Source organism: Rattus norvegicus, chromosome 10, assembly GCF_021556685.1.
Source record: "Rattus norvegicus strain SHRSP/BbbUtx chromosome 10, alternate assembly SHRSP_T2T, whole genome shotgun sequence".
NCBI lineage: Eukaryota > Metazoa > Chordata > Mammalia > Rodentia > Muridae > Rattus > Rattus norvegicus.
Window position 1 is genome coordinate 71,005,420 of NC_141543.1, and position 27,278 is coordinate 71,032,697.

The 27,278-nt window shown below is 40.4% G+C and overlaps 1 protein-coding gene across 2 annotated transcripts in view; it reads left to right on the forward strand.

Annotated features, from left to right (window-relative positions):
* The window catches only part of Atad5 (ATPase family, AAA domain containing 5), a 47,797-nt gene that overhangs the window by 14,789 nt on the left and 5,730 nt on the right, over nt 1–27,278 (forward strand). The window contains 13 exon segments of one of the 2 annotated variants that reach the window (NM_001447230.1): nt 2,698–2,882; nt 4,830–4,984; nt 5,426–5,585; nt 5,980–6,168; nt 8,976–9,072; nt 10,374–10,453; nt 10,711–10,850; nt 11,588–11,738; nt 15,979–16,155; nt 16,484–16,620; nt 17,532–17,625; nt 20,678–20,742; nt 25,374–25,554. In NM_001447230.1, the coding sequence (NP_001434159.1) occupies nt 2,698–2,882; nt 4,830–4,984; nt 5,426–5,585; nt 5,980–6,168; nt 8,976–9,072; nt 10,374–10,453; nt 10,711–10,850; nt 11,588–11,738; nt 15,979–16,155; nt 16,484–16,620; nt 17,532–17,625; nt 20,678–20,742; nt 25,374–25,554 (1,811 nt within the window). 2 annotated transcript variants of the gene reach the window in all.

The following is a 27,278-nucleotide window of genomic DNA, read 5'->3' on the forward strand; positions in this document are numbered from 1 at the left end:
TCTAGCCCTGCGTTTATTGAGCAGGAGGACCAGAGGTTCAAGGCCATCAGCTTCAGCAGTGTAGGGTATTTGAAGCCAACCAGGATACGTAAGACCCTGTTTTTTGTTTGTTTCTTTGTTTAAAAGAGTGGGATGAAAAAGAAGTTGACGTCGATGTAGGAGTTGAGGTGTGGGATAGTGGAGATGAGAGCTAGGGTGTTGGAGATGATACATGAAAGATTTAGGAGATAAATCTCTGTGTGTGTGTGTGTGTGCTTTCCTTAGTATTGGAAATTGAACTGAGAGCCTTAGTAAGCACTCTGACATTCAACCACATCCCAGCCCTTTACTTATTTATTTGAGACAGGGTCTTGCTAACTTTTATCTTCAGCCTCCTAAGTACATGCCTGTGCCACCATAGCTGATGGAATCTTTTCATAATTAACTGGGTTTAGGGACAGGCCTGGGCACATTTTTTTACTCTAGAAAGGTATAGGCAGATATATATATATATATATATTTTTCCCTTATTAATGCCACCAACCTTCATAACAGATTATTATTAGAATATCTATTCTTACTCCTATTTAAAAGTTTAAATATTGTCTTTTGTCACTGTTCTGTTACTGTAAAGAGACACCATGACCAGAGTAACTCTTAGGAAGCATTTAACCGGAGGCTTGCTTACAGTTTTAGAAGTTTAGTTCATTCTCAACATGGTGGGAGCATGGTAGCATGCTGGAGGTGCTGGAGCATTGACCTGTAGGCAGAGAGAGACTTTGAGCTTAGCATGGGCTTTTGAAACCTCAAAGCCCACCCCAGCAACAAACTTCTTTAGTAAGGCTGTACCTCCTAATCCTTTCAAATAGTTCCACTCTCTGGTAACTAAGCCTTCAAATATAGGAGCTTTGTGCGGACCATTCTTATTCAGACAACATGCATATCTTAATGTTTCTTTCTTTTTTTTTTTTTTTTTTTTTTTGGTTCTTTTTTTTTGGAGCTGGGGACCGAACCCAGGGCCTTGCGCTTCCTAGGCAAGCGCTCTACCACTGAGCTAAATCCCCAACCCCTTAATTTTTCAATTGTCTGTACCTGCGTGTCTGTATGTACAACAACCACATAGATGCTTGAAAAGGTTGAACAAAGCCTCAGATCCCCAGTAACTGGACTTACAGGTACTTCTAGGCGTACAGTAGATAAATTGAGGGAGCATTTGCCTATACATATCCAAAGCTATTTGTAGGTGTGCAATATATATAAGATAATATATGCTAAATGCATATTTATACCTGTAGTACCTCTTCCCCTAAACTTCAGCTACAACTTCCCCCAGACATCTTTACCTTTATATCTTCCCCTAGTAGTAGTAGTGGAAGAAAAGCACACCTCCTATTTTCTGAATCTTTTGGGTTTGGTTGGTCTCTGTAGCCCTGGCTGTCTGGGAACCTCTCTGCCTCTGCCTCCCAAGTGCTGGTTGGAGCCACCACTGCCTACCCAGGTTCAATTTTGATTTATTTGTTTATTTGTTTGTTTGTTTGTTTGTTTGAGACAGAGTTTCTCTGTGTAGCCCTGGCTGGCTTCAAACTCTGTCTCCCAAGTGCTGAGGTTAAAGGCACACACTACCACTTCCTGGTTGTGACTTTGATTCTTTTTTTTTTTTAGACTATCTATTATTATTATTATTATTATTATTATTATTATTATTATTATTAATTACTACGGTGGTGGTGGCTTTTCCAGAAAGGGTTTCTCAATATAGCCCTGGCTGTCCTGGAACTCACTCTGTAGACCAGCCTAGCCTCTAACTCAGAGATCTGCCTGCCTTTGCCTCTTGGGATTAAAGGCGTGTGCCACCTCTGCCCAGTAAGACAGTTTGTTTGTTTAATGTATACATGCTTGTCGTTATTTAATTTATGAACATGAGTAGATAAAGCAAAAAAGAATTTTACCAGCTGATTTATTGGGTATGCTTAATTTTGAAAAGTTTTTAGATTTCACTTTTATTGTGTGTCTGTCTGTCTGTGCATGTATATGCCTATCTTGGCATATATCAAAGGAAAATTGTGACTTGGTCCTTTCCTCTATGTGGTAATAAGCTCAGGTTATCGGGCTTGTGTGCCTTTACCACTGAACCTTCTCACTGTCTGAAGATAACAGTTTAAAGTGTCATGTCTAGATAGGTCATCCCTCCTTGTCTTTGCATTTACTTACTTACTTGTGGTAAGGGTGTGTGTAGGCAGAGATGGTGTCCCCTATCCCTGTGTCAGCCCTGGGATTGAACTCGGATCAGGAGCCTTGGTGCCTTTACTTGCTGAGCCCCTTTACTAGTACTAAATAATTTACGTTTTCATTTAATTTTACCTTATTTTAAGATATGATAATATGTTATCACTGTAGCTCTGTTGCCCTGGAACTTACTTATTAGACCAGGCTGGCCTCAGGGTCACAGAGATTCACCTGCCTTTGCCTCCTGAATGCTGGGATTAAAGGCATGTGCCACTATACCTGGTTATTTTTATTATTTTTATTATGTTAATTAATTCACTTATTTACATGTACGTATGTGCCATGGCCTGCATATGGAGATTAGAAAACAGTTTGTGAGAATTGATTCTCTCCTCCATGCTGTAGATCCTGGGAATTAAACTCAGGTTGTTAATTTATTCCTTCAGTTGCTTATCACTTTTGCTTTTACTTTTCAAATAATTTTCTTCAAAGTCAAGATTCATCCGGACAAACTCAGGATTGTGATGTACAATTTAAAGCAAAGCGTGATTTTCTAATGAGTGGTTTGCCAGATTTACTGAAACGACAGATTGCAAAGAGAGCTGCTGCATTAGATGTGTACAATGCAGTGAGTACCAGTTTCCAGAGGGTTGTTCATGTACAACAGAAGGATGACGGTACGTTTGTTTATTTTATGTGTATGCGTGTGCGTGTGCGTTCATTTAGACAGGGTCTCCGTATAGCTTGGATAGCCTGGAACTCACTATATAGACCGGGTTAACCTTAACTGTATTTATTTTTGAGCCATGGTCTCTTATGCTGTGGCCCAGTCTAACCTTGATTATGTATCCTAGGCCTGAAACTTAGCAGGACTTCTACATTACCTTCCCAAGTGTTGTGATGTAGGCAGGGCCTCCATGGCTAAGTACTTCTGCTTACCCTGAGAACTAACCTGATACTATGTGCTATTTAAAAAAAGTAAGGACCTTGGGATGTCCCTAGCTGATAGATTCTGCATGCATATGGGAGCTGTGGGTTTGATCCTCTGCACAAAAGGAGGGAGAAGAGAGGCTAAGCTTTAAGGGCAGTGGCTCTCCAAACACCTGGAGAGAGACTAAGGCCCTTCTCAGCTAGATATGAGACTCTAGTTTTTAAAAAAGAAAAGGTTGGAGAAATGGCTGAATGATTAAAAGCACTTACTGCTCTTGCAGAGGACCTGGGTTCGAGTCCCAGCATACACATGGAGACTCAAAACCATCTGTAACTTCAGCTCTGGGAGATCAGAAGATCTATGTTTCTTGCATTCAGGAAGGAAAAGCCTCTGTCCTTGATAAGTAGAGCACAAATGTGGTGCATATATGTGCAACCAGGTGCACACACAAAAGTATAATAATACCAACACTTACTAGGTATAAAGAGGAGGATCTCGGGGCTGGGGATTTAGCTCAGTGGTAGAGCGCTTACCTAGGAAGCGCAAGGCCCTGGGTTCTGTCCCCAGCTCCGAAAAAAAGAACCAAAAAAAAAAAAAAGAGGAGGATCTCTGTGAATTCAAAGCCAGCATGGTCTACACAGCAAGTTCCAGGTATTATGAGACTCTGCCTTAAAGAAGAAAGGAAGGAAGAAAGGAAGAAAAAAGGCTTTAAAAAGAAAAAATAATTTGTTGTTGTTTTAGTTTCTCAAGACAGGGTTTCTCTGTGCATCCCTGGCTGTCCTGGAACTTGATATGTATATTAGGCTGGCCTGGAACTCAGAGAGATCCACCTGCCTCTGCCTTCTGAGTGCTGCCTCCAATAAGTAAAGATTTTAGAAGGAAGAAATAGGGTGGGATTTCTGGTTTTATAGCATCCTGATGTGATTTTGATGATTACAAGTATATTTTATCCTTTTCTTAGTAATTCCTGAACTCAAGTTTACTGATGTTGTTCCTACACAGAGCAAACAAAGAAGGCAAAGGGGTTCTTCTACCCCCATGTTGTCCTCCATCCCTGATGAGGGCCTTGAATAAGGATTATTCTAATGTCTCAATTTCAGTTTGTTGGGAGGCTAGGTTTGAGGATCTGTAGTTCTTGGCCAGTCTGAGGGATATAGCAAGTTTAGTCTCAGCCTGGGCTCTATAGTGAGGCTCTGTCTAAAAACAAACAACATAACAACAAAACAAATCAAAACCTTAGACTCAAAATCAGAGTGCTGAACAGTTCCTGATTTTTTTTCTCCATATATCAAAGTTGATTTTAAAAGATTCAAAAAATAAATGAGCTTGTGAGTATTTGCTCATTTTTATAAATTAAAGAGAGATGAGGTAATTTATATCAGTTATTTTTGGTAGGGTTCTTACTATGAAGCCTAGACAAGCCTTGTGGTCTCAGTCCTTTCTCACCTCTTAAATGTTGTGTTGTATGAGTGAGCCATGACATGGGCGAGCTGTGATTTTGCTCACTGCATTCACTTGGACGTTTGGTATTTTTGTTTTAACCATATAGCTGCTTTGGTTTGTTTGCTAGTGCTGGAAATTGAACTCAGGGGCTCTTACATACTCAGATTTGTCAGATTTGTCTAATGCTTGTGTGTTTGATATTTAATAAGCAGACTCACTGTATAACTTAGTATACTCTATTTCTCTTTAGAATATTGGTTATGGCATTTGAAGCCACCTTCTTGTCCTCTGTTAACTGAATTTAAGGAATTAAATACTAAAGTAACAGATCTCTCAAAATGTCTTGTTGCTTTTGGTGAATTTTCAACCTTGAATCCAAATCCAAGAAGTAATCCTGCTGTTGTGGTAAGTACCAGATAAGCCATCCATCATTCCACAATTGAAACTTTCCCTGTGTTCATAGGAAACCACTGACTATTGACTGTTTAGGTTAGGGGTCCTCCTAGTCTCTAATTTTACAAACGTGTCTAATTGAAATATATATTCAGAAGAGAGAGAGAGAGAGAGAGAGAGAGAGAGAGAGAGAGAGAGAGAGGAGAGAGGGAGGAAGGAAGGAAGGAAACAAAAGAAAAAGAAAATTGAAAGATATATATTTTTTTAAGTTTTATGTGTATACATGTATGGTCCTGAATGCATGTTTGTGTGTGTGCATCTGCCCACAGAGACCAGAGAGGGTGTGAGATGCTTTGGAACTGAGTCCCAGGTGGTTGTGGGCCCCCCAGTGTGGTCATGCTTGTCCCCCAATGGATGGTACAAGCTTATTGTGCATTTTGTTTTTCATTGCAGTTGATGAGGACAAGGAAGGAGTTTACCAAAGAAGTAAGAAATCTTTTGCTGGAGGAAATAAAGTGGTCAAATCCAGAATTTTCTTTGGGAAAATATTTTCCCTTGCTTCTTAAAAAACGAATTGAGCACCAGGTACTTTGTGAGGGTCATGGTAAACAAGGTTAGTGACAACCATTGTCATTCATGTCTACCTTTGACTCTTAGATGTGGATAGCACAGACAGAACGTTGCTGCTGTTGGCAAGGGACATTGTTTGGGAGTACAATGCAGTGATTGGTCCTGCCAGCTTCCATGGATCCCAATCCAGACAGATCTAATTCTGTTAAAATGCTAATTATTCATTAATAAAGCGTTAAAGGATGTTATTGCAACTCATGTATATAGAAGGCAATCTACATAGTAAACTCTCCAGCTTACGTAATATTTGATTCCTAACTTTTCATGTTTATGTTGTACGACTATAGGATATTTGAAAGAGATAGAAAGTTTATTGGGTATTGAAGATTGTTTTTGTTGATTAATAAGCACATCCATTTCTCTAATCCACAAAACAGCAAGTCCACAACTACAGCCTGATGTCAGTCAAAAAGAAACCAAAAGGAAACAAGTGGAAACAGGAAGTCAGAAGTCAAAAAGAAAAAAACCAAATGAATATTCAGTGAGCCCAGAAAAGATAAAGGGGAAGTCAAAAGAACTTGACAAAAGAATCAGCTCTTCTTGTATAAATCTAGATCCTTCCAAAGGTATATTCCTGACTGTCTCGGAAGAACCGAGCTGATCAGAGTACATGTAAAGTCAAGACAGACGCAGCAGACGGTGATGTTCTGACAGTAGATGATGACAACACTGCTTTCCTGCAGATTGGATTTTTCCCTCTTATCCTAGAACTCTTAATTTTTCTTTTTAAATCTTTCTACCTTCCTTCCCTGCCTCCCTTCATTTTGAGATAGTCTTATGTAGCCCAGACTGATCTCAAACAAAGATAACCTTTGAGCTTCCCACCTTCACGTACCGAGTACCAGGACTGTAAGCACGCATTACTGTGCCATGTTTATGCGTGGTGCTGGAGACTGAACCCAGACCTTTGTGTATGCTAGGCAGATATTTTGCCTACTAAGCCACATTGTGAACTCCCAACCTTTCATTCTCTCTTGCCCCTCTCCTCCCCCTTTTCAACAACACTCTTTTTATGTTGCTTAGGATGGCCTTGAACTTGGTTATCTGTTTCAGCTTCTCAAATAGCTTTGTTGGCTCAGAGAGAACCATATTAACATGTTGGTGTTAAATTTATAGTTTTATCCTGTACTTACATAAATACACCTGCTATTTTGGTTTTAGACACAAGGTCCTGCTGTGTATCCCTGCCTGGCCTTGAACTCATGAGTATTAGAATTGTTGGCCTTCACTACACTTTCCTTCTACATAGGCTCTGTCTTTTAAGCTGATAATCAGCCCGAGCTGGTGGTGCAGGCCTCCCAGGAAGCTGTTAAGAGGATCACAAGTTTAAGGTCTACCTGCAGTGGTGTAGCATGCCTTTAGTCCTATCAGTCCAGAGGCAGAGGCAGGTGGATCTCTGACTTTGAGACCAGCCTGGTTTACAGAGCCAGTTCCAGGACAGCCAGGGCTACACAGAGAAACCTTCAAAAAAAGGCTACCTGGTATATAGAATTGAGTTCAAGACCTATTGCCAGGGCTGTAGCTTACTCTAGAGCACTAGCTCTAGGTTCAGTGCCCAGCACTAGAGGGGAAAAAAATCCTGGAATCATATTTATGTTGTTTTTCTGTATATTTTGCCTTTCTATATATTACTATTTAGTATATATGTGTATGCACACACACAAACACACCTTGTCTAAAGTATTCTATTGAGTTGATTTTTTTTGTGTGTGTGATTTTTGGTTTGGTTTTTTTGGGGGGGGGGAGCTGAGGACTGAACCCAGAGCCTTGCGCTTGCTAGGCAAGCGCTCTACCACTGAGCTAAATCCCCAACCCTTTACTTACATTTCAAATAGTATTCCCTTTCCTGGTTTCTTGTCCATAAGCCTACATCCCCACCCCCTTCCCGGTTTGTTGTTTCTTGAGACAGGGTTCTAGTACTGGCTGTTCTAGAATTCACTCTGTAGGCAAAGCTAATCTCAAATTCAGATATCTGCCTGCTTCTGCCTCCTGGGTGCACCAGACCATGCTTTGTTGAGTAGATTTAATTCATCTATTTTATATTAGATTTATAGAATGTTTTGATATTTGATATGGCATGCCACCTACCATTTTCTTAAAACAATTTTTTAGCATATTTTATGTGTATGGGGGTGTGAGTGGTGCTGGTAAAGGCCAGATGAGGACATTGGATCTGCTGGCATTGGAGTTACAGATGGTTGTGAGCCACCATGTGTATGCTGAGAACACACTTGGGTCCTCTGGAAAAGCAGCCAGTGCTCTTAAGTGCATGGGAGCCATTTCTCCAGCCCCATTGCCTACTATGAGGGATACTTTCATGAGGTTTTGATTTAGTTTGGCTGGTATGTTAGTTTGGAGAGAATTGGCGCCTTGGCAGATGGGTAGAGGTGTATCCTTTGTCTCTGTACCCAGACTGACATCTCAGATCAGAGCCTTGTCCTTCAGCTCATTTGTTTCATGGGTCCTGTGAGCAAACCTAGGAACCAACACTAGTTTGTTTGTTTTTTTTCCCACATGGAGAGGTTTAATGAGAGAAGAAGAGTAGAAGAGGGGAGGAACAAAGGCCGGCCATGAGCATGTGGAGGGAAGGGGGAGGGATGGGGCGAGAAGGGACAGGGAAGAGGGCACCAGAGCAGAGAAAAGGCAAGAGCCCAACACTAGTTATTAAGGGTTGAATGGACATAGATTACTCTTTTTTTGAAGATTTATGTATCTTATGTATATGTGCACACTGCTGCTGTCTTCAGACACTCCAGAAGAGGACGACATCAGATCCCATTACAGATGGTTGTGAGCCACCATGTGGTTGCTGGGAATTGAACTCAGGACCTCTGGAAGAGCAGTCAGTGCTCTTAACCACTGAGCCATCTCTCCAGCCCCCATTACTCAGTATTTATAATAGTTTTTCATTTTTTTTCTAATTTATTTGTTTGTTTATTTTTAAAGACAGGCTCTCACTGTGTGGCATGGGCTGACCTAGAATTCATTATGTAGACTGGACTAGCCTCATATACAGAGATCTACATGCCTCTGCCTCCCAAGTGCTGAGATTAAAGTTTTTGTTTAAAAGTAATTGAGTTTGGTGTGGTAAATTTTTTTTTTTTTTTTTTTTTTTTGGTTCTTTTTTTCGGAGCTGGGGACCGAACCCAGGGCCTTGCGCTTCCTAGGTAAGCGCTCTACCACTGAGCTAAATCCCCAGCCCCTGGTGTGGTAAATTTTAAATGAAAAGTTTTAAAAACATTTTTGCATTTTATAATGAAAATCTTTCTACTAATATCTTTTATTGCATCTATAATAATATAGATGTCTAGGAATGTTTGTTTATGTCAAGGAGTGGGTAACATCTTAATATGTTTATTTATTTTTTCTTTAGAGTCTGGAACTGAAGACATGCTTTGGACAGAAAAGTACCAGCCTCAGAATTCGAATGAACTTGTAGGCAATGAGTTAGCTATCAAAAAGTTACACAGGTCAGTAGAATTTTCCCCCCCCCAGAGCTGAGGACTGAACACAGGGCCTCGCGCTTGCTAGGCAAGCGCTCTACCACTGAGCTAAATCCCCAACCCCCTAAAATTTGTAAGTAATTAAGAAATAGTTTATGAATTTAGTTTTGCTATTTAGACTAAAATTTAGAAACTACAAAGTAGTATTAGATGAAAAGCATTTTTGAAAAATAATTTCAAGTAAAAACTTTATCTTATTTCGGTTATTTATTTATTTATTTATGTTTTTTCTTTTCTTTTTTTTCTTTTTTTTGGAGCTGGGGACCGAACCCAGGGCCTTGCGCTCACTAGGCAAGCGCTCTACCACTGAGCTAAATCCCCAACCCCTATTTAGGTTTTTCAGTACTGGGTTTCACTATGTAGCTCAGGGTGTCCTAGAACTCACTCTGTAGACCAGGCTGGCCTTCAGTTCAGAGATTCGCTTACCTCTGCGTGTGCCCCCCGCCCCCCAATTCCTGGGATTAAAGGTGTGAGCCAGCCAACAGCACCTGGCTTCTTTTTATTTCTATTCACCAGAGCTTACACTATTGAACATACATCATAAAACTTTCAGATAAGATTATATCTGCTGGTCTCGTGGGGCACCTGTAATCCCAGCAGTCTAGATAGAGATGGATGCAGGAAGACCAAGAGTTAAATGCCAATTTAAACTACAAAGTGTAAGGTTAACCTGGGCTACATGATACTCTTATATCAAAAAAAAAATCATATGCACATATTTTCTGTTTTGTTTTTTTGAGATAAGGTTTCTTTTTTGTAGCCTTTACTCTCCTAGAACTAGCTCTGTAGACCGGGCTGGCCTCAGACTCACAAAGTTGCCTTTCCAGGACTAGGTGTCCTTATATACTGTAATCCTAGTACATGGAAGACTGGGACAAGAGAATACTGTGAATTCAAGGTCAGTCTAGGCAACATAGCCAAACCCTGTCTCCAAAAATTAAATCAGTAGGGGTCAGTATGACGGCTCTGTGAGTACAGGTGCCTGACAACCTCAATTCCATTCCTGAACCCACGTGGTAGATGGTGACAGCCAACTGCTCAGTGTTGGTTTCTGACTTCCTCATGCACACACACTCACAAACACACTGGGATCCTCCTGAGTTGTAGAGTTATCAAGTGGGAATCATAAATGTAGACCACTCCCTGTTTGTTTGGTGCAAGATATAGAAGGCAGGGTTTATGCATTCGGGGCGAGTATTCGTCCAGCTGAGCTATAACATGGCACTACACTTTAGAATGTTTCTGTTAACATATTTCTTTTATGACAGTTGGTTGAAGGATTGGAAAAGAAGAGCTGAACTGGAAGAAAGACAGAATTTGAAAGGAAAGAGAGATGAAAAAGAGGAAGGTATTTTGAGTTTTTGGGTTTTTTTTTAATTTTTTAAATTTCATTGAACATTTTAGTTAGCTTAGCTAATATTTACATAAACTTAAAGATTAGTACATTTAATGTTTGACTTTTTTACTCTTTATAGTATTCTTTATAGTATAGAGTTCACTTTATAGTATTTATGTGCAAGAATTTTGAAGGATTTAATTACTGTCTCCTGAGGTAAAAGTGCTGCCTAGGTTACATCATGTTACTTGTGTTTGAATGCTTTTCAGACCTGTCGGACGGCACGGACTTCAAAGGCAGTTCAGATGATGAAGAGTATCGCCTTTGCAACACTGTTCTTATAACGGGACCAACAGGAGTGGGGAAGACCGCCGCCGTGTATGCTTGCGCTCAGGAGCTGGGGTTTAAGGTCAGTCATCAGCAACAGTGAATGTTCACGTAAGACCTGAACTTCGAACACTAAACTTGCAGTGTGCCTGTAGTCCTAGCATTAAACTGGAAGAGCATAAGTCCAAGGCCAGCCTGTGTTAATGAAGCCCTGTTTCAAAAAACAAGAGAAGAGGGTGATGGGAAGATGACTCAGTTGGAAAAGTGCTTGAAGACTGAGTTCAGATTCCCCAGCACCTGTGTGGGTGCTGCCAGGTAGTGCATATCTGTTGTTCGGGGGCTAAGGAGGCGAAGTCCCGCATTTTTCTCGAGCATGCAGGTGGACCTCACCAGTCATGAATACCAGGTTCACCCAAAGACTCCGTTGTTTGCTTCCTTGTTTGGTTGATTAATTGTTTATTTGAGACAGGGTCTCTCTGTGTAGGTTAGCCTGGCCTGGAGATTTGCCTGCCTCTGGCTTTTTGGATGCTAGGATTACAAGTGTGCATCACCACACATGGATAGAAGTTTTCTTAAAAACCACGGTAGATGTAGATTGAGAACCACAGTAAGGTCATCCTGTGGCTTCCACACGAACAGTGTGCAGAGGAGGAGGAGGCAGGCATGATGGTTCACACTTGTAGTCCTAGCAGTTGGAAAGCTGAGGGCTGAGGTAGGAGAATTGCCGTACATTTGCCTAGGCTATGGTATGAGACCTTGTCTCAAGAAGAAGAAAGAAAAGAAAAAACACTATTTCTGTCTTTTAAAATATTCTTTTAGATATTTGAAGTGAATGCCTCTTCCCAGCGAAGTGGCAGGCAGATCCTGTCTCAGCTGAGGGAGGCTACCCAGTCCCATCAAGTGGATAAACAAGGCGCAAACTCACAAAAGCCCTGTTTCTTTAGTAACTACAACATTGGCAAGTCACCAAGTAAGTAACCTATCCCCTGAGCTGTGATAATGCTTGGAGGAGTAAACTACTGAGAAAAGGTTCTCATAAGCATCTACCGATTACTCTTCATCCTTTCCTGCACATAAACACACTTTTGTTCCCAGCCTGTTTGGAGTAAAATAAATCCGAAGGCCCAATAATCAATACTATTCTCATATGTGTCTAAACACTAAGGGCTTTTTTAAAAAAATAGCAATAGTATAATCAAATCTAACAAAAAGAAGCTTGTTCCTTGCTAAAAAGAAGTCTGATTTCAGTTGTTTGTGGTATTGCATGGTTTGTTCAAATCAGTATCCAAACAGTGGCCCACGTGTCACACCTGACTAGTTCTTGCTTCCTGGGTTTCTTTAACCTCTATCAAGTCTACGTTTTCTGTTCCTGTCATTTATGTATTGAGGAACTGAGTCCTTGTCACACTGTGGATTTGTCTTCTTACTGAATTTTATTCATTTACTTGTTTAATGTATGTATGTGAGTACACTGTAGCTGTCTTCAGACACACCAGGAGAGGGCATTGGATCCCATTACAGATGGTTGTGAGCTGTAGTTTTGGTTACTGGGAATTGAACTCCGGAGCCCTATAAGAGCAGCCAGTGCTCTGAACTGCTGAGCCATTTCTCCAGCCCCCTCTTATGTATTCTTATGACATCAGTTGCCATATTTTCCTTCACTGTACTTCTTTTTTTTATATAATTTTTTAAAATTAATTTTTATTTATATAAGTCTACTGTAGCTGTCCTCAGACACACCAGAAGAGGGCATCAGATCCCATTCCAGATGGTCATGAGCCACCATGTGGTTGCTGGGAATTGAACTCAGGACCTCTGGAAGAGCAGCCAGTGCTCTTAACTGCTGAGCCATCTCTCCAGCCGCAGCCCCTGCTTTCTTATAAGCTACTGGTGGTGGACTCTACGGTTCAGGTTCTGTTGTATGACTAGAATGCTGGAGTAGGTAGGCTTGTTCTTCCTATGACATCATGAAGGAATACCTGACCCTCCTCAAGTAATTGATAGATGAGTTCAAGTGATTTTCATTCTGGCTCACTCATGGTGAAACTCTTTACATCTTCGCTGTTACTGTGCCTATGTTTAATAAAAGACGCGTCTCTGCTTACTGATGGGTCATCTGTTTCTTAGTCACTTTCTTTGTTCAGTTTGAACATTTATTGTTATTTATTCAAGTTATGGATGTGCTCTGCAGTGTCTAAGATGCTCTTGGTACTGTCTACCATAGTTTTCATTTCCAGAAGATTCGCGTGGGCCTTTTTTTATCCTCTGTGTTTCCAGTTATCACGTGCCCCATTTTCCTTAGGGATTATATTCTTGTTTATTTAGGTGGTGTGTGTGTGGGGGGGTGTGGGTGTGGGTGTGGGTGTGTGTCTGTCCGTCCGTCCGTCTTTCCGTCCTTCCATGTGAGTTTCTGTGCACCATTTGCATTTAGAGCTTGCAAATGTCAGAAGGTATTTGATCCCTGGAATTGGAGGTACAGGCAGCTGAGCTGCCTGATGTGGGTGCTGGGAACGGATGCTCGTGGGTCCCCTAGGAAAGCTGTAAGTTCTCCTGAGCACTGAGCCATCTCTGCCTGAATGCCTGATACTGTCACTTGCCTGTCAGACTTTGTACAGTTTATCTTGTTAGATGCTAGGTATTTCTGTCTGCTTTAACTGGACCTTCGTTCTGAATTTGGTTGTTTCAGATCTGCTATATTAGCCACTGTCACAGCAGCATTTAGACTTGGGCTGATTCTGCTTCTCTCTGTAGTACTGCACCTGAACACCCTTGCTAGTCTCTCATCAATGATGATGTTTGTTGGTCTCTCTAGTCCAAAGAATCAGTTCAGTCAGGCAAGGGGTCACAGGCTTTTAATTCTAGCACTTGGAGGCATGTGGACTGCTATGAGGCCAGCTTGTTTTAAATAGTGAATTCTAGGCCATCCAGGGCTACGTACTGAGAGCCTGTCACTAAAACAAAACAAAACAAAAATCGAATAAAAAGGGATGAATTTGCCATCCCTAGATTCCATGTGTCCCAGGATTTGTTTCCCATGCCTCATTCCTCTTGTACTTAATTTTAGCCCTGGCAGAGGAGGGGCTCTGCAGATTTCAGAGCACTCTGCATAGCTGTCTCAAGATGTGTGTTCTCTCAGATGACCTCTGTCTGCACTGACTCCCTTGCTCCCTGCTGGAGTCTTCATAGGAAAATTTAGACCTGTTTCCTTTCCCACTGCAGCTTGGGAATTCTGTCAAGGCAATAAGCTGGGCAGTCTTCAAGGTTAGCTGTCCGTGTCTTGCCCCTCAAGGATTGTCCTTTGTTGGGCAACAGCCAAAAGCTCAAAAATATTTCATACAGGATGTCAAATTTTTTTTTTATTGTCATTGTTTTTGATGGAGAATTAACTCCAGCCTCAGATCCTTTTATCTTGCCTAGAAGCAGAATCACATCATTTTCCTCTAATGGTTTTATAGTCCCCTCTTGGGCTGGCAGGGAACTGTCTCACTTGGTCTATGGCCTTTTTTTTTTTTTTAAGATTTATTGATTTTATGTATATGAGTACACTGTCGCTCTAATTCCAGCACAGCAGCTCAAGGCTATCTGTGGCTATGTATCCAGTTCAAGGCCGGTCTGGGTTTCATGAGACCCTATGTAAGGGGACTTAGATATCAAAACAGTAGTGTATAATTTCCAAAATTAGTAATGCTTTGTCTCTGTCAAAACCAGAAAACTAAGAACAAAGCAGTATTTCTGTTGTTTATTCATTATAAACAAATGTTTTAACTAAGATTTTACATCTGTTATTTAAATGTCTTATTTTAAAATTTTTTATTTTATGTGAGGGTTTTGCCTGCATGTGAGTATCATGCTTGTGCCTAGTTCCCACAAGATATTGGCTCCCCTGGAATGCGAGTTCTGTAGTTGTGAGCCATATGGTGCTGGGAATTGAACCCAGGTCTTTTGCAAAAGAAACAAGTGTTCTTAACTCTGAGGCTTCTTTCCAGCCTCAGAATGGCCTGGTGTTTTGTAAATAAAATTATAGTGAGAATAACTATTTTAAACTCAAAATTGTCATTCTGTTTGCTGACCATCTCCAATATGTAAGTGATAGGATATGATCCATGGATATAGAGCAAACAAATGAACAAGGCTCTATTACGGGGTTGTGTGAGTAGGGTGACAACTACGGAAGACACTGTTCTCTTACTTAAGGGCGTCAGGACTGAGACAAGGACAAGAGTCCTCAGGCTGTGGAGAGTAGAGATCCTCCCTTGTGTTCTGACTTTGTTAGTGCACACCGTTCGCATGTAACAGTGATGGACTGTAGAGCCCACAGTGTGCCGTTAACAGTTTTCCTCCAGTATCTTCTGATTTCAAGCAGCTATAGCAAAAATAATAACTGGAGGAATTGTGAGTGTTATTTCAAAGGTATGTGTTTATGCTGGACATTTGGAGCATACCCCTCTTAGAAGGCAGAGGTAGAGAGGATTGCTAGGTCTGGCCTGGCTCCAGGAATGGAACTGACTGGGGAGGTGAGGGAACGAGGAAAAATTCAAAATACAGACATAGAGAAAAGTTGGGATCAGGTAGATTGGGCTCTTGATGGACACCAAACCCAAACACCTCAGACGCTCAGCAAGTTTATTAAATACAGTTGAATAGAGAGGCAGGGTTATTGCTGCCAACGGAGGTGGGGTCATTACATACAGATTAATAAGGAAGCAAGGTTTATGGTATACAGCTGAATAAGGAGGCAGGTTTCACTCTTCTAAGTAGAATCAGTCTTCAGACTGTAAATATGGGGACTAGGAGGCTATGACAGACTTTTTTCTGCACACATTATCAACATCTACACATGGACAAGAAGGCTTTGCCATCACTCTGAGCCTGGGGGATGTGGGTGCCATTTTCCCATGGGTCTGAGGCTCCACACCTCACAGAGTATCAAAAGATTGAGTCCTATCTGAGTACCTTAGAAAGACTTTTGCAGCCAATCAAAGAAAAGTATGTATCTTTGGAAAAGATCATGTTTTCCAACTAGCTCCCTTGACCTGTCATTCTCTTAGAATAAATAGAACAATATACTAATATCTGTATTGAGCATTTGCATATAAGAATGAAAAAAAAGTCTGCCCTTGCTTTTTATCATGTAAGAGTGGAAATAAACTGTAGGTAACTTCAGCCATCAGGATAATTTTAGAATGTTAAACGCAGTTTGTTTTTCATAGAAAAGTTAAACTCCCCTGGGAAAGTTATCACGTCACCAAGGAAGCTTCCTCCACTGTCGCCAAAGACAGGTGGGCAGAAGCGAGCACTTCTCCCTAAAACTTTGGCAAATTACTTTAAAGTGTCCTCCAAATCCAACAATAATGAAGACGTGGGAGCACGCCCAGGAAATGATAAAGGTAAAGCAGAAGTTAACAAAGGGAGTTAGCCTGGGTGGATAAAGCCGGGATATGTTCAGTGGGTTCCTCTGCCTGTGGTCCTACATAGAGAAGCATCGCCCTGGAGTAAAGTTTATTATGGGAGTTCAGTGTGTGGGTGTATTGAGTGTTCTATTAAAGTCCGTTTGGCCAGGGGTGGTAGTGCACACCCCTAATTCCAGCACTCCCAAGGCGGAGGCAGGTGATTCTCTATGAATTCAAGAACAGCCTGATATACACAGTGCGACCTTGTCTAATTAAAGCAAAAAAAGTGAGTGTTACCTAAAATATTAACATTGTATTTATGCAGGAGTCAAAAATTCTTCTTTGGAACAGAGGCAAATTATTCAGACTAAATCAACAAATGCAAATAATTCAAATATTAAAGATTTTGGAGCTGAAGAATCCAACAGAAAGAACGCAACATCACTCATTCTCTTTGAGGAGGTAGGCCTGCAGCATATGTGCATTCGTGAGGTGTCATAGCAGAAACATATTTTAAAGCTTACTGTGTGTTCTAATAAGAAGTTTTAAGATAGCTAAGAAATCCAAGGGGCTGGGGATTTAGCTCAGTGGTAGAGCGCTTACCTAGGAAGCGCAAGGCCCTGGGTTCGGTCCCCAGCTCCGAAAAAAAGAACCAAAAAAAAAAAAAAAGCATTTTCTCTGTATTATTTTATGTATGTGAATGTTATGCCTGCCTGTATGTCTGTACACCATGTGTGTATACTACCCTTGGAGGCCAGAGGAAGATATTAAATCCCCTGGAACTGGAGTTACAGATGGTTATGAGCTACCATGTTGATGCTGGGAATCAAACTCAGGTCCTTAGGAAGAGCAACAAGCAACCAATGCTCTTAACCACTAAGCTTTTTCTCTATCCCAGTCTAGAATAATTTTAAGTTGATTAACATAGCTCAAGGATGCTGATTATTGACTATAGAAAGTATTGTAACTCATACCTACCCAGTTATTTGTGATTTGATTCCCCCCCTCCACAGGAGATATTTTCTGGGGAGGGGAGGACAAAGGAGGGTGAAGGAAGAGGAGGAGGGAGAGGAGGAGGAGGAGGAGAAGGGAGTGTGATTTGATTTAGTTTTAATGTGTACGATCTTAAAGGTTCCTTTATGGAATAAGACAAACTTCTCTCCAGGCAGTAGTGGTGAACATCTTTAATCTATGCAATCAGGGGACAGAGACAGGCAGATCTCTGTGTTCAAGGCCACAGAGAAACCCTGTCTCAACAAACAAATAAACCCCACCAACAACAACAAAAATCTATGTTGGCTTTGACATATTATATTTACTGTGTATATCTTTGTTGCTCTTACTATATTAATGTTCTAATAAATGGTTTGCAGGTTGATGTCATTTTTGATGAAGATGCTGGATTTTTGAATGCAGTCAAAACATTCATGGCAACAACTAAACGACCAGTAATTCTCACTACAAGTGGTATGTAAAAATAATTTCAGTCAGTTTGGTTTTGTTGAAATATTTTGGGAGAGCTACTGACTTCAAACATGAGGTGAGTAGAGCTAGGTGCAGACTGGAGAGATGGCTCAGCGGTAAAGCCTGACAGACAAACCTGTGGACCTGAGTTTGATGCTTGAATGTTCATAGAGGTAGACGGAGAGAGCCAGTTCTCTGGGCTTGACCTGTTACTTCTCAATGCTTGTGTGCCCACACAAAGACATCATGCACACAGAACACCATGATGATAAGTAACATTTTAAAATGGGGGTACTGGAATGATGGCTTAGTGGTTAAGAGCACTTGTTCCTGCAGAGAACCTGGGTCCAGTTTCCAGCACCCACATGGCAGCACACAATTATCTGTAACTCAAATTCTAAGGGATCCAATGTTCTCTTCTGTTTTCAGGCACCAGGCACTCACATGGGACACAGACATACTTGTAGGCAAAACACTCAAACACAAAATAAATAAATTTAACCTCCACCTTAAAAAACAAACAAAAACCCTAGTATGGTGACATATGTCTGTAATTTCAGTACTCACAAGGCAGAGGCAGGAGGATGCCCACAGATTTGAGGCTGGATGTATGAATTACAGGCCAGCCAGTGCTACATAGCCAAATCCTCTCTTAGCCTCTCAATCTGAGCTAATTACACTTAAGAAGCGGAGGCAGGAAGCTGAGATCTTTAAAGCTAGCTGGATATTGTGTCAAGACCCTGCCTTGTAAGCAATAGAAACACACAGGCATTGAGCCCAGTGACAGGACACTCGCCTAGCACATGCTAGGCTCTGGATATGACCCTCAGTACCACCCCTCCCAAAACAATACAGTTGAAAATTCTTTGTCTAAAATGAGGAAGCAGCCTGTGTTCTTAACCATTGAGCTATGTTTCTAGCCCCTAGATTTATTTTTACTATGTGTATATGAGTGATTTGTCTGTCTGTACCATGTGCATGTACAGAAGAGAGCATCAGATCCCTAGACCTGGAGTTATGTGGGTGCTGAGAACCAAACCGAGGTCCTCTGTAGAGCAATAAGAACTGTTAACCATTGAGCTCTCTCCCGCCCTTGGAAGCTAGCTTAATCTGTTTGTTTTGTTTTTCAAGACGGGGGTTCTCTGTGTAGTAGCCCTGGCTGTCCTGGAACTTGCTTTGTAGACCAGACTGGCTTTCAACTCACAAAGATCCACCTGCCCCTGCCTTCTAAGTGTTGAGATTAAAGGTGTGCACCACCATGCTCTGTGGACGCTAGTTTTTTTCAAGTAAGGATTATGCACATTTGTATTTACTTGCAGCCTTTGTTAGTAGTTATAAAATTGAGTGTATGTGAGAATAGCGATAGCTATTTAAAATGTATACTACTTTGGATCACTATGTCCAGTGTTAGACATTTAAAAAACCTAAATTAACAACATAAAGGTATCTATCAGCCGAGCAGTGGTAGTGGAGGGAGGCAGGCAAAGGGGGGTGAATTTTAGGTAATCTGGTAGTGAGTTCCAGGACAGCAGGACTGCACAGAGCATTCCTATCTTCAAAACAAAACAAGTCTTTTTCTTGTTTCTTTGTCATATTTAGGCAACCAATAGAGCATGTTTGTTTGTCTGTCTTTCTTCTAGTCTTATTCTCTAGCCAGGCTAGCTTTAAACTCAGAGAGATATCCTTCCTCGTCCTACATTTTCAGGGATGAGCCACCTCCTGGTTCCCTGCAGATCCTTAATTGAATTTAGCACTTCTCCATCCCATGATAAAACTTCAAGGAGATTTGTTGCATGTTTAGTTACAAGTCTTCATCAATGTCACAGAATTATATCTATCTGCCTTCTTGGGTATGAGAATTGGGTGTTTCACATTAAAAATCCATATGGTTTTTTATTGTTATTTGAGATGGTCTAGAACTCTTCAATATTCTTTGCTCGTTCTGCTGGGATTATGTCAGCCAACATACTTGGCCTATAATTTTTTAGAAATGTTTTTATTATTTATTATCTGTATCTACACATATATGCCATAAAACCTGTGCAACAGAGCGTATGTGGAGATCAGAGGCAACTTCTGGTGATTGGTTTCTCCTTCTATCAAGTGGGTCCTGGGGATTGAACTCAGATAGTCAGACTTGGCAGCAAACAACTCTACCTATTAATCCATCTGATTACTCCTATAAGAAGGGAATATATTAGACTGGATGTGGATTATAGATAAATGCCTATAATCCCATCTCTCCAGAGGCTTATGTAGGAGGATTGAGTGCTACTACATAGGTAGATCTTGTCTTAAAAACAAAAAAGTAAACTTTGCAACTATTCAGAAGGCTAAGCCTGCTGTATGGTATTTGGAAAGTTCATTTCTGCTGGATGTTATCCACCATGTCGTCTTTCTTGGTTTTGATGCCAGCTAGGCATGTTCCTAACAGATGAGCTACATCCTCAGCCCTGCAACTACTTAAAACTATGGAAATCTTAATAATCATGGGTTGGGTGATAGCTTCATTAAAATGTCCTTCTTACTGTGATCAAAAGAGAAGTTTCCATAAGGCGTTATAATTTACATGATACTATTGTTTCCTTTTATCTATGAGGAATACTTCCAAGATGCCCCCAGTGGTCAGTGGTTGCTATATACAGTTCATAGTACCATACTGTATATATACCTTTTTTCCTATACATACATACTTAGAACACTCGTTACCTAGTCACGGTAAAAAATAACAATAATTACCAAGAGAATAGTCAAAACACCTGGAGAGCTGGCTTTTTGCTCTTGCAGAAGAGCCAGGCTCAGCTCCTGGTCCCTGAAGGTTGGAAGGGTCAGTTCTAGAGCTGTAATTCCATGCAATCGTGAGCTGTTTGATAGGGGTGCAGGAAACTAAACTCTAGCCTCCTACAGAAGCAAAGTGCACTGTAAACACAGAGCCATCTCTACAACTCCTGTTGTAAATATCCGCTAAATATTTACTCTAGATGTTGTCATAGAAGAGTATGACTGGGAAAAAGTTAGTGGTCTCATGTTTTTTTAAAACGTTGTTTTCTTACAGATCCCACATTTAGTTTAGTGTTTGATGGCTGTTTTGAAGAAATCAATTTCAATATTCCTTCCCTGGTAAGTTTTGAATTTTCATGATTACATATTATATGTATTATAATTCTGTAAAAGATATCTTTTGGGGTTGGGGATTTAGCTCAGTGGTAGAGCGCTTGGCAAGCGCAAGGCCCTGGGTTCGGTCCCCAGCTCCAAAAAAAAAGAAAAGAAAAAAAAAAGATATCTTTTAAATTAGATTTATAATTTTAAAATGTGGGGTTTTTTAATGATTGATTTATTTTTATTTTATGTACATTGGTGTTTTGCTTACATGTATGTCTGTGTGAGGGCCCTGGGTCCCCCAGAACTGGAATAACACAGAGTTGTGAGATGACATTTGGGTGCTAAGATTTGAACCTGGGTTCTCTGGAAGAGCACTTAATCACTAAGCCACCTCTCCAGCCCCTTAAAATGTGTATTTTAAAGGGAAAGGTTAAAGCTTCTGAGTTTTAGGAAACTTGTGATGATTTACTATTGTGCTTTAAATGAGGTTATTTTTCAGATATTAAGTTTTCTGTGTACCCTAATATTACTTTTTGGTTTGGGTTTTGGGTGTTTTCCTTTGAGACTGTCTCACCATGTTGCATTGGCTGGCCTGCAACTATCTTTATACGTTTGGTTGGCCTTGAGTGTACAGAGCCTATCCTCCTGTGCCTCAAAAGTTCTGAGATTTGAAAGTGTGTACTACCAAGCCCAGCTCATTCTATATTGTTTGTTTGTTTGTTTGTTTGTTTGTTTTTGTTTTTTGAGACAGGGTTGCGCTATATTGCCCTGGATTCCTGGACCTCACCTGTAGACCAGGCTGCCCTCAAACTCAGAGATATCTGCCCTCTGAGAGCTGGCATTAAAGGCTTTCACTATCACACCCGGCTTCATTCTATTTTTAAGTAATACTTTATTAAGATGAATTTTTATTGGAGTTCAACCTCGCACTTGTCTGAGTGCTGAGAGGCCAATGTAATCATAATCCTTATCTGACTGGAAGACAACCTCTCTCCTTGTGACAGGTCTATGTCCATGTTCCCCATGGCAACAGGACCCTGGGATTGTCCTAAAATCAGGGGCGTACCTGAAACTTCCAAGTTTATAGTGTTAACCTTGTTTGCATTTGTGGCATTACTTTTGTTTTTCAAGATTTATTTCTAGGTATCTGAGTATTTGCTCAACATTGGCACATGTTTGTTTGCTGCCTGTGGAGATTAGTGAGAATATTGTATCCCTGAGGCCTGGAGTTACAGGAGGGAGGGGACCACTGTGAGGGTCTTGGGACCCTATCCTGGTCCTCTGCTAGAAAAACAAGAGTTCTTAACCTCTTTTTTTTTTTTTTTTTTTCTTTTTCTTTTTCTTTTTTTCAGAGCTGGGGACCGAACCCAGGGCCTTGCGTTTGCTAGGCCAGCGCTCTACTACTGAGCTAAATCCCCAACCCCGAGTTCTTAACCTCTTAACCATCTTCTACAGCACTCTCCTCCTCTTACTTTAACTAGGCATTGTCGTGCACACCTTTAATATCAGCACTTGGGAGACAAAGGCTAATTTATTCTCTGTGTATATATGTTTATATGGGTGCACATGTGACCTAACACGTGTGAAAGTCAAAGAACAGCTTTCAGGAGTAGTATACACCTGTCGTGTAGCCCAGGCTGTCCCCAAAGCCTGCAGTCCTTCTGACTATACTTTACCAATGCTAGAATTAATGGTATGAACTACATGCACATTGTATTATCTTTTCAAAGGCCCTTTTATATCTCTGTCTTCTCATTGAAATATTGGTTAAACTTTTTGGGAAATTTTCAGTGGAGATGTGAGGAATGGATGCTGGGATTTGTGCCTGCCAGGCAAACACTGTAACAGAACAGTATGGACTCCCAGCTTGTGTTCCGATGTTCTGTTCATTGTTTAATTAGTTCAATTGCTTAATTAGTTATTTGCTTTACTGAGTTGGAACATTTTTAAAAAGTATTCTGGGTATGTTTGCATTTGATTTGGATTTTATAAATGATTTCTTCCAGTTCATGGAAGGTAATGTAAATGTTTTTAATTTTAATGAAGTCAACTATACTAAGTTTTCTTTCATAGTTTGTGGTTCTATATCCCATTTAAGCTTATAAAGATTCTTCCCATGGATCTTTGACAATAGCTCTTTGTTTGTTTTTGTTTTTACTTAGGTCAAAAACCTCTATAGAAGCAAACTCTATAAGACATGGTTTGTTTTCTTTATAGATGTCTAATTGTTCAAAGGTACCTTATTTTTGTTTTGTTTTGAGATGGAGTCTGTCTTTTTAGCCCCAGCTGATGTGGAACCCACAATGTAAACCAGGATGGCCTTGAACCCACAAATTTCACCTGCTTATCACCTGAGTGCTGGGATTAAAGGTGGACACCACCACACCCAGCTTCAAAGTGCCTTTTCAAATTTTGTGTTACATTTATTTATTGTGTGTGCGCCCATGGTGCATATGCAGAGGTCAGAGGGTAGCTTGCAGGAGTCACTTCTGTTTTCCACTGTATGAGACCTTGGCATCAAAAGCAAGCCATGAAGCTTGCGGGTGACCGCATTTGCCTGCTGTGCCCACACTGGCCCATAGAGTACCTTTTTCTTAAGGACCACTGCTTTGCAGGGTTGTTTTTGGTTGGTTGATTGGTTTTTGTTTTCCAGACTTCACTTTGTTCTTAATATCTATGTGATAATATGGTGCTGATTTGGTTATTGTAACTGTACCAGGTCTTGAGAATAGAAACTATAACCCTGCTGTTTTACACAACCATTTTGATTGTTACAGGTATTTCTTATTTCTCCACTAATTTACAGAGATTATCCATCTTTACAGTTTATTCTGGTGTTTTGTTGGAATTGCATTGAATTTATAGATCAATTTTGGAACAACTGACATTTGATAGTACTGAGTCTTCTAAGGTTCACTTGCTCAGGGGACAGTATTCATTGTTTTCAAATTTGGTTGTTGATTTTGGTTTTTGATTTAGGGTCTCTAACTGGCCATCCTGAGCTCTCTGGGGCACTACATAGAGGTGCTGATAGTGGGCAATTCTAGCTGTTTATAGAGAGATTATAGACAGGAAGTAATCACTATTACTGTTGGCTACAGAGGTAATTGTAGGGGTTTGTTGGTGGTGGTGGTTTTGTATATTTTTGGTAGGATTAAGGATATGCCCTATCAACCCAGTTTTAAGTATTTTTATATAAACAATAAATATATGGGTTGGGGATTTAGCTCAGTGGTAGAGCGCTTGCCTAGGAAGCGCAAGGCCCTGGGTTCGGTCCCCAGATCCGAAAAAAAAAAAAAAGAACCAAAAAAAAAATATATATATATATATTACTTAAGTTGGATTTTTCTATATTTTTTGTCACTCTTGAATATTGCACTGATTACATGTGGTGCACAGGATGAAACATGCACACACACATGCTTAAACCACGCAGATATACACACATATACATAACGTGCATTCACACACATACGCACATAAACCTACACGTGATTTGAATGGTTTATTATCTCAGTACTTGGGAAACTGAGAAAGATGGGTTGCCAATTTAAGGCTAGATAAGGTTGAGTAGCCAGCCTGACTTCATAGCAAGACTTCGCCTCAAGAAAGGTAGCATATGCACTTAATCCCAGCACTCTCGGCAGAAGGAGTTTGAGGTCAACCTGGTCTACAGAGTGAGTTCCAGGACAGCCAGGGACGTACAGAGAAACCCTGTCTCAAAAAAACAAACCAAAACAACACAAAAGAAAACAAAAGCCAGTACTGGAATTGTGACAAAATGAAAGCAGGTTACTATCCAATAAGTTCTGATCCATCAGATATTTACATTGTCCCTCTGTCTTTTATTTGTAAGCACATACACTTCTATGAACTCGATGGTTTTCTATTTTGATTTTAGAATTAGAAAAATGTTTCAATATTGCTGTGATATTTATAATTTTAATAGCTATAAAACATTGTATCTGTCAGCCACAAGTCTTAGGCAAGTCTTAGTCTACAGAGTAAGTTTCTCTCAGGGTTATATAGGGAGAGGCCCTGTCTCAAAATTAAAAAAAAAAAAAAAAGCCTGTCAAGTGTACCATTACTTAATCCAGCTCTATAAAATTCCTATAGTGTTTAAATTGGAGAATTTTGTGTGAGTTTCCCTGCAAGGATGAATGTGGTATACACTGTCATATCAGCATCTAAGAGGCAGAGGCAAGGAGGATCCTGAGTCAGCCTGGCTATAGAGCCAGAACCTGTTTAAAACAACAACAGCAACAACACACTCACACAAATAGGTACAGGGGACATGCATATAAACCTAGCATTTGGAAGGCGGAGGCAGGAGAATCATAGGTTCATGTTCAAGGCCAGTCTGGGTTGTATAAGATTCTCTTTTAAACACATAAACACACATTTTGCTGTTATTGTTGTCCTGGACTATATACAGTAAGCTCAAAAAGAATATATAAATGCTTTTAATTTGGTGGTATATGCTCTTGTACTTTTTAGAGACATTTTATTTTCAAAGACTTTTCATATGCTATGGATTATTAGCAAAATTCTTCATTGTTATTCAGGTTGATTGCTATATTTTCTACAATTTATGTAATTAACCATGTATTTCTCTCCCCCAAATCTTGCCTTGTTTTTCTATTTTTAAGCTAAACGTTGCGAGCTATCTACAAGTGATCTGTTTAGTTGAGAACTTCAGAACTGACTTTAAAGACTTTGTTACCTTGTTGACTGCAAATGCTTGTGACATCAGAAAAAGTATCCTTTACTTACAGTTTTGGATAAGAAGTGGAGGTGGAATTTTAGAAGAAAGACCATTATCACATTGTCGTAAGTAGTCATGTGAAACTTTTTTTTTTCTTTTCTTTTTTTCAGAGCTGGGGTCCGAACCCAGGGCCTTGTGCTTGCTAGGCAAGCGCTCTACCACTGAGCTAAATCCCCAACCCCCATGTGAAACTTTTTAATTTTGGGACCATATTCTTAAATATATATACTCTATCAAAAATATTCCTAAAATTATAAATTGTCCAGCTATACTGATTTTTATAATACATATACATCTATCTATCTGGTTGGTTGGTTTCATTTTTGGCATTTGGTTTATCGAGGCAGGGTTTCTCTGTGCAGCCCTATCTGTACTAACTTTGTAGGCCACAACTCAGAGATCTTCTTGCCTCTGCCTCTGGGATTAAAGGTTTGCACCACCACTACCCTATAGAACAATCCTTAGACTTTCTACCATGCTTCTCAAGCTCCCAATAGCTTCTGAAATGAGTTCTGACAGTACTTGGGACATAGGGGCTAGAAGATCAAGAGTTGAAGATCATTCTTGGCTTCATAGCAAGTTTAAGATAGCCTGGACTGCATGGGACCATCTCAAAGTTTAAGATAGCCTGGACTGCATGGGACCATCTTGAAGTTTAGGATAGCCTGGACTGCATGGGACCATCTCAAAGTTTAAGATAGCCTGGACTGCATGGGACCATCTTGAAGTTTAGGATAGCCTGGACTGCATGAGACCATCTCAAAGTTTAGGATAGCCTAGACTGTATAAACATCTCAAAAACAGCAAACGGGGCTGGAGAGAGGGCTCAGTGGTTTAGAGTACTCACTGACTACTTCCAAAGGACCCGGGTTCAATTCCCAACACCACAAGGCAGCTCACAACAGTCAGTGTCTTCAGGTCCATAGCATCTGACACCCTCACACAGAATGCATGTAGGCAAAATACCAGTGTACAACACAGGTAGATAGGCGGGCAGACGATAGATAGATAGATAGATAGATAGATAGATAGATAGATAGATAGATAGATAGATAGATAGATAGATAGATAGAAACACACACTCCAAACTATTGCTTATACACTTATACACTGTGGACATATTTAGAATTGTTGTTACCTTTCTTCTTTCCCTTATAAAACACACCTATGGCAGGTGTGGTGATGGACTCCTGTGATCCTGAGAGGAGGCGGGAGGAGTTAGAGGGAAAAGTCATTCTTGCTACATTGAGTGCAGCCTGGACTACAGGACTACTATCAGTGATCTCTGTGATAGTATAGTTGAAGCTCATTCCTCTTCAGTGATTGTATTTAAGTATAAGGTCCTGGGGGCTGTTGGTTTGTTTGTCTATGAGAGTAGTATATCTGTGTCTTCCTTAATTTCTCTTGCTGTTTTCCAGTTTTTTTGGTTTGGCTTTGTGTTTGGTTGGTTTTTGTTTTTTTTTTGTTGTTGTTGGTGGTGGTGGTGGTGGTTTTTTGTTTTTTGGGTTTTTTTTTTGTTTTGTTTTGTTTGTTTTTTTTTTTTTTTTTGAGACAAGTTTTCTCTTTGTAGCCCTAGCTGGCCATGAACTCACAGAGATCCGTCTGTCTCTGTGATGGGAATAAAGGCATGCACCATCACCACCAGGCTTGTTTGCTTTTATTTTTTAAATCACATGTTTGCATTTATTTATTTGTGGTGTGAAGATCAGAAGATAGCTAACTGTAGGAGTCTGTTCTCTTCTACACTGTGGGTCCCAGGGCCTGACCTCTGATTGTCAGCCTAGCAGTA